The sequence below is a fragment of the Budorcas taxicolor genome, chromosome 4 (genome assembly GCF_023091745.1).
Source record: "Budorcas taxicolor isolate Tak-1 chromosome 4, Takin1.1, whole genome shotgun sequence".
Lineage (NCBI taxonomy): Eukaryota > Metazoa > Chordata > Mammalia > Artiodactyla > Bovidae > Budorcas > Budorcas taxicolor.
In genome coordinates this window covers 80044382-80051653 of record NC_068913.1, presented here as the reverse complement: position 1 = coordinate 80051653, position 7272 = coordinate 80044382, and the positions used below count along the sequence as shown (strand labels likewise).

Here is a 7272-nt window from a genome sequence, read left to right as displayed (position 1 = left end):
TGGGGTCGCAAAGAGTCAGACATGACTGAGCGACAGAACTGAACTGATTTTCCTTAGTGAATATAGTTTTGAAAAAAGTTACTTACAAACAGTTAGGGGGTTCGCATATTTAAAGGAAGAAAACCATGCCAAATGTACACATACATGTGTGCAATGCTGGATCTGTGCTATAGGTGTGCGTTGTGTTTGCTATATACCTTACTGGCAGATATAGTTGTCATCGAAGAAATAAAATACAGTGCTCCATTTGAAATTAATTTTAGTTTAGAATTCTATTCATTTTGCATGACTCCTTAAATCCTTCTGATGACGTATCTGAGAGGTGGAGGAGCAAAAACAAAATTATTTCCTGGAATGAAATCTTTCAGATTAAAAGTGTTTGTCTCCTGGGATAATCCTAATGTCTAAATTGGAAAATCTTTCATATGAATGTCTATACTGCTTTCTTCTTAGGAAGATCCAAAGAGTCAGCCAAAACTATGGAAAGAGACTGAAAAGAATAGGTCACATCCAAAGTCCTTTCAAAATACAATGATATAATAACATAATGCCCCTAAAACCTGCATAGAGTTCATCAATGAAGAAAAAATGGGAGCGTGATTCAATTCCACACAGCAGAAATGCTCCCAGGATCAGAATCCACCACAGAATTTTTAGTATCTGATTATAAATGAGAAGAAGAGTACAAAGGATCAGGGAAGTTCTAGAGCCAAGCCTGGAAGTGGTGCATATGCCCCACTCATATTCCATGGCCACAACTAATTTCAGAGGAGGTTGAGAGATGTGTTTCCACTGTGTGCTCAGGAGAGAAAGGAAATAGGGTTTCATAAACATAACAGCACTTTCCCAGTCACACACACACACACACACACACAAAGGCAAACTAGAAGATTTAGCAATGCACAGTAGATAAAAGACTCATGTCCATACTATACAAAGAGTACATGTAAGTCAATAAAAAGATGGAGAAACGTACTAAGAAAAACAGTCAAAAAGTGTAAAGTAATTCAAAGCAAATCAAGTGTACAAATGACTCAATTGGCTGGTAGTGTATCTGGGGGCTTCCCAGGTGGCACTAGCAGTAAAGAACCAGCCTGCCAATGCAGGAGACATAAGAGACTCGGGTTCAATCCCGGGGTCGGGAAGATCCCCTGGAGGAGGGCACGGCAACCTACTCCAGTATTCTTGCCTGGAGAATTCCATGGACAGAGAAGCCTGGCGGACTACATTCCATGGCATCACAAAGAGCTGGACACAACTGAACACACACACACAATGATTTGAGGCAACTGGCCTGCAATTACCTGAATTAAGATATAGCCACAGGGCTGCAGGCCGTCACAAGGGCCCTGTCCTCAAACAGAACAGCCAAAGTTCTCATTTTGGGGCAAAGGAGTGGGAGTAACTGGAACACGTCATACTTGAAATATTTCTACCCTACTTACAGGGTACTATTTTTTAAATTGATGTGAAATTCAGAAAACATAAAACTAACTGGCTTACATTCATAATGTTGTGTAACTACCAACTTTATCTAATTCCAAAACATTTTCATCACCACAAATTGTTTAGGGCAGAACTGACATGATACATTCATTTAATAAACATTTATCAAGTATCTGTCATGTGTCAGTTTGCTCATATTATTTTTCAGAGCAAGATTATTTTACATTTAAACATAAGCAAAACTTACCTAAAGGAGGTTAACTGGACCTGGAAATTTGGAGGAGGTCATTAACTATTTTAGCAATTGTCTCAATGACTATGGGTTAAGTAGGTTTTTTAGTTCTTCTTCAATTTTAACTATTCTCTAAGAAAATCATTTTTTTGATATTTTGAAGTATCTTTTCATCAATTTATTCCAAAGACTCTCTTGGCTCCTCCAGAATCAGTCACATGGTGTTAGAAAAATAATAAACATGTTTTCTGAGCTGATTTAGAATTTAATGAGATGACATCTCAACCTGATAGGGAGCATGGCTAACTTCTAAGCTTACTAAAATAGTATATATCTATTGTATATTTCCATATAATTAATCTTCTCCAAAGATGTTTTATATCCTTCTTGGTCTTGTAACTCTTACGTTGTGCTTTCTGGTTTTATTGCTTCCCTTGTGTTTTTTTACTTGTCTTCTCTTACTATATGGACCACATTTATTCTCCATGCTGGCCCCTCACTTGAAAGTGATTCAATTTGGTTTACTTTTTAGTATTGGTTCTATTTCCTGTTTGACACCCAAAATTATATTGCTCTATTTTTCAGTGGCATGCCATCTGACATGGCAGGCACTTGGTAAATGTCTATTCAACAAAGGAATAAGTATTAGGACAACTGCCTTGAATGGGCTTCCCCCAGTGGCTCAGTGGTAAAGAATCCACCTGCAATGCAGGGTTTGAGCCCTGGGTTGGAAAGATCCCCTGGAGAAGGAAATGGCAACCCACTCCAGTGTTCTTGCCTGGAAAATCCCATGGACGGAGGAGCCCGGCAGGCTACAGGCCACGGGGGTCACAATGAATCAGACACAACTGAGCTTGCACGCCTTGAATGCATCTAGTACAGAGCCATGACTATATCCCACCATATTGCACTATCATTTTTATAATCCTATCTTTCCTTCCTTCAATTATTCCTCCACACTACAAGTTTTTGTTGTTTTCCTAAGAGATTTGATCCTGACCAGATCTTGAAAGTCACCAATGGCTCTCTAATGCCAAACTCTTCAGAGAACTTGGCCTGCTTTTCTAGCTTCACCTCCAGGTTTATAGTGTCCACATGCCTGGACTCTGGACAGAACCTCATAGTCAGACTTCTGTACCTCCATCCATGCCCTGTATACTTCTTGTCAAACCTCACACCCAAACCCCTCAGAGGTTACTTCCTCTCTGACTTCTGCTCCCCACACCAAGAATTATTCCCTTATTGTTTCCACAGTATTTTAAACATTATTTTCAAAAATTCAGCACATTAATTATACTTCAATTGTTCACCTCCAGTCCAGACTAAGAACTCCTTAGAGCAAAGAGCAATTATTCATCTTTTGTACCAAAAACTGTTATAACGCTAGGTACTTAATAGTACCAAGGATCAATACTTTAGGACTTTACTAGGTACTTGAGAAGGCTTAAGTGCAATTTCTAACACTAGACAATTTCTGTTGCAATGAGTTAAATCTACCTCTCTACACTAAATTGGAGTCCCAATCACAGCCATTTCCCCCTAGCAAATGTGTTTAGTAATAAAATCTCTCCTAGAGAAACATCCCATACTCTTAATTTTGCATTTCATTTCCATTATCACAGGCACCCCCAATCACATTTCACCTACTTAACACTGTGGCTGGAAATAAGTTTACTCACAAAATAGGGGTCGGCACAGTAGAAAAGGCCAGGCTGTAGAATCACAAAATCAAGTTCTTAACGCTGGTTCCTACACTCAGCACAAGTTAATACTTCAGCTTTAAGACTTAAGTCCTGATTTTTTAAATGTAAATACATTATCTACTTTGCTAATTTCTTTTCGCTGCACATTAATAAAACACCTAGCACAAACGGACATGAAAATTCTTTTTAATTACAACTGTATCATGCAGCAGGCATGAATCTCCCTGGGGCTATTTCATGAGAGAGACGTAATGGGATAATGTGCCTATCCCTTGCCACTTGCACAAGAATAGTATCTATAATCCAAATACTGGTCATGTGGGGGCTATTTATAAGTAAAATCTGAATTATTTTATATATTTTTCAATCTATTCAAATTAACATTTAACCTTCCACATCTTAGGTGTGCAGTAGTATGACTGTTGTCTATCTTTTTACAACGGTATTTCAGATTCATGGGACTCTTGTGATCAGACTTCACTGTTTCCTTCTATGTTAACGTACATAACCACCAGGCTAGACCCTAACAGATAGCAATCAGTATTTTTTTGTTGTTAATAATGGCCATAATTTTGGAATCTAAAATTATCTGTAAACAATTAATTCCCAGGCTCAACCCGTACCAAATGCTAAATCAATATAATGAAAAGCAAGCTTCAGAGGTTGCTCGATATTTAATGCGAGATGCAATGTAGCTACAGTCAAGAGATGCGATTACCATTGGGGAGATGGAGCCCTACTGAATCAAACAAATCAAAGTATTGTGATACAGCTGCAAGCCTTACAGAGATGTATTTCTGCTCTAATTATAACGTAGCCAGTTTGATAAATACGGTTGTCTCTTATGCTTTTTCTATTTTAGGTTATTTACTTTATAGATGAGACACACCATCAACTGATTTAATAAGAGTTCTAAGTATTAATTTTACCATAGATTTTTTTTTCCAATTAAGATGGGGAGACACAGGCTTTGGTATAAATAACTTATTTCCATGACAATAAAGGATATCATTAGTGTTCGTTGTCAGTTGTGCAGTCCTTTGGTAAGGGGGTAGCTAGGGCCTCTTTGCTCTCAGTAAGTGCTCTGGGCTGATGGATAAACACACTAAACTTAACACCCTGGTTGTTGGCAGCCCTGACAAAACCACTATTGGCAGTCATTGTAATGGCTTTCAGGTTGTCTCCTGTCCCAAAAATTGTTAATGAGCGGCTGTTAATTTTGGAACTAGCCACTAGTTTCAAGGCACGCTCAGAAGGCTGGTCTGGGACCACATTAATTCGCTTAATCAGCATCGCAGCTCGCTCTCTCTCCCCAGGTCCTCCTAAGGTATCTAGAATAGATTGAAAATCCTTGACAGCAGATTCGCAAGCAAACAACTCCTTGTCCTTCATAAATGCCTCCAGCTGTGGCAGAACCTGCTCTTTCCTCTCCTGCTCTGCTTGTTCCGTGAGCACTTTTTCTTTGAAGATAAAGTGGCAGCCTCCATAGCTGAGGGCAGATACGTAGGTGATTAAAGTAGTAATGTCCAAGTTGACTCTTTTGCACACGTCCACCTTGATTTCTGTAGGAAACGCGACACTTGCTAGGATGTTTTCTCGATCTACCCGGGTCACCTGCAAAAGTTCAGGGCCCTCATCATCTGATTCACTCTCACTGGGCTGGAGCTCTTCACGGTGATCTAACAGAGAATTCACTGCTACTATGTCCCCCCTCACTGATATGCCCATTTCTTTCAGCTTCTCTGCCATGGGGCTGGAGACGCTATTGTAAAATGCAAAGATGATGTGAGGGTTGCTATACTGCACGGGCTGCTGGTGACTGGCCTGGAGGAAGTCTTCAGCCTGCTCAATAATGCTTTTGTCACCATACTGGCCCCTGCCCAGCCAAATATTATGCAGAGCTTCAGCCTTGCGGCCAATGGCTTTCACCCAAGTATGACCACCATTTGCAACAACATCCACCACAAGGGTCTGCTTTTCTCCAAAGGTGTCTGTGTAACCGAAGACATGGAGAACACTGACCACTTCCTCCAGGTTTTCTGCTGATTCCACGATGGCTCTGAGGTGTGTCAGGTTAGTGCTCTGCAAGTGAGACTCCTTAATAGCTACTTTTCCAGCTTCTACTTTCTGTAAGAATTTTAATTCCGCCTTCAACTTGCTGCACAGCTTGGCCCCACCTTCGATGCCCCCTTTTCTTGATCTGGAAAGTAACTCTGCTCTCTTGATCAGTTCCTTGGCTATGGCGATGCGTTCACAGAGCATGGAGTTTGCAGACATGCTGACAGCATTATTCCTTTCCTATGAAAACAAAACAAACCAACCGCAAGCAGTTTTTCACTCAGGACTGTAAGATTTCAATCGGACAGCAAAGATTATGGAGGCCCCGAGACTATGAACCTGGGATTCTGGGTGTCTGGAGTGACTTCCTCTTCTGAGAGCTAAAGAAAGGATGACAGCTGTACTTCCGAACTTCTTACCTACGCTGGTTTTCAAGACTCTACACTTTCATTTTTTCAGCTTTAAAGTCTTGGGATCCACAATATAACCCAGGTTAGGATAAAATGCAGCGGGCTGGCAACCTGCTACATAAGAAATTTCCTTATAAGCAGCCTTACTATTTGGCTGTCAAGATATTTTAGAAGGCTCGGAATGTCACGATAAAATGGTTAAAGTATCCACATAGACTAGCTGGTTAAAAAATTGTCCAAAAAAAAAAATTATCCAAAACAAGAGACTTTCCTAAATTGAGCACTCTAAGCTTTTCATACTTGGGTCTCCTTCAACCTCCTACCTCGTAATTCCCAGGGGCATATGGTACACGCGCCAAGCAATCAAGACTGCCTGTTCCTGCCTGTGACGTCAACCCAGCCTATTTCTAAAGACCGAAGGAGCCCACCGACTTGCCTGAAGCTCCCATTCCAAAAGAAAAACCTGAAGATAAACTCCACGGAGCAGCCCGCAGCGGCCCGAGCGGGCGGGCCTGAGGTCACTGGGCCCTTCCAAGCGGGCATTCGGCCCTTTTGGGTCCACCTGCACCGCTGGCCCCGCTGGGTGGGCTGTGGCTCCAAAATCCCCCGCGACCAGCGCCGGGTCTGCGGCGCGGGCGGAGGGGGCTCGGCGGCCCGGCGCCCACCACCCTCCCCGAGGGGCCAAGCCAGTTAAGTCCCCTCCGAACCTCAGAAGGGGCGCCCCGTACCCTCTCCCCTTCCCCGGTTCCTCACCGACAGCGCCCAGAACTGCGAGCGCAAGCAGGGGGCCACGTGCACGCGAGGCCGGGACCCGCCAGGAAACCTCACCCGGCAGCCCCCACCCAACTCAGGCCTCCGCAGCTGCTCCGCCTGCGCAAGCCCTACCGCCTCAGGGGGCCTAACGTGTCACGTGGCCCCGCGCCGGGTGACGCCGAGCCCGCGATTCCCAGGCGGCAGCGCGGCCTCGAGAGCGGGGCTGACGCTAGCATGGCGGCCATGTTTGTTGATGGCACCGACTTTTCTTAACTGCCGCCGCGGAGCGAACCCAGGGACGCGCGGCTTTTTGGCTCTAGGGGAGGGGCAGGGTGGAACTTTCAGGACCGCGCCTCTCCCACTGGACACCGACTGCTCGATGCCCAGGGTGCCTGGTTGGCTGAACCAGCACCCTAGCATTTAATCTAATAGTTAAGACTTTGCCTGGGGCGGAAGTCGGTGCCTTTTGGTGGAGAAAATTTCCCGGTGGCGCCCAGCTCCCCTCCTCGGGCTAAGCACATCTCTTTGCCGTCAAGCTCAAATCCCTAGAGTGCCAGACGACGGTTGTTGTAGCAAATGCTTGGCTCATTTTAACAGAAAACTGGCAGGAGAGGCTTGTCAGAGGTTACACAGCTGGTAAGTCCTGGAGCTGAGACTTCTGACTCCAAGC

The 7272-nt window shown here is 43.7% G+C and overlaps 1 protein-coding gene across 1 annotated transcript; it reads right to left on the bottom strand.

Annotated features, from left to right (window-relative positions):
- Positions 1-3976: 3976 nt before the first annotated feature.
- Positions 3977-6730, bottom strand: C4H7orf25 (chromosome 4 C7orf25 homolog). The gene is made up of 2 exons (XM_052638869.1): positions 6603-6730; positions 3977-5679 (listed from the first exon to the last, which is right to left on the bottom strand). The coding sequence occupies exon 2, from the start codon at positions 5656-5658 to the stop codon at positions 4393-4395; it is 1266 nt and encodes a 421-aa protein (XP_052494829.1). The 5' UTR covers positions 5659-5679; positions 6603-6730; the 3' UTR covers positions 3977-4392.
- Between the last annotated feature and the right edge of the window lie 542 nt (positions 6731-7272).

Bases quoted from the DNA above. Each gene is read 5' to 3' on its own strand.
- C4H7orf25 (XM_052638869.1), bottom strand. From the start codon at position 5,658: ATGTCTGCAAACTCCATGCTCTGTGAACGCATCGCCATAGCCAAGGAA.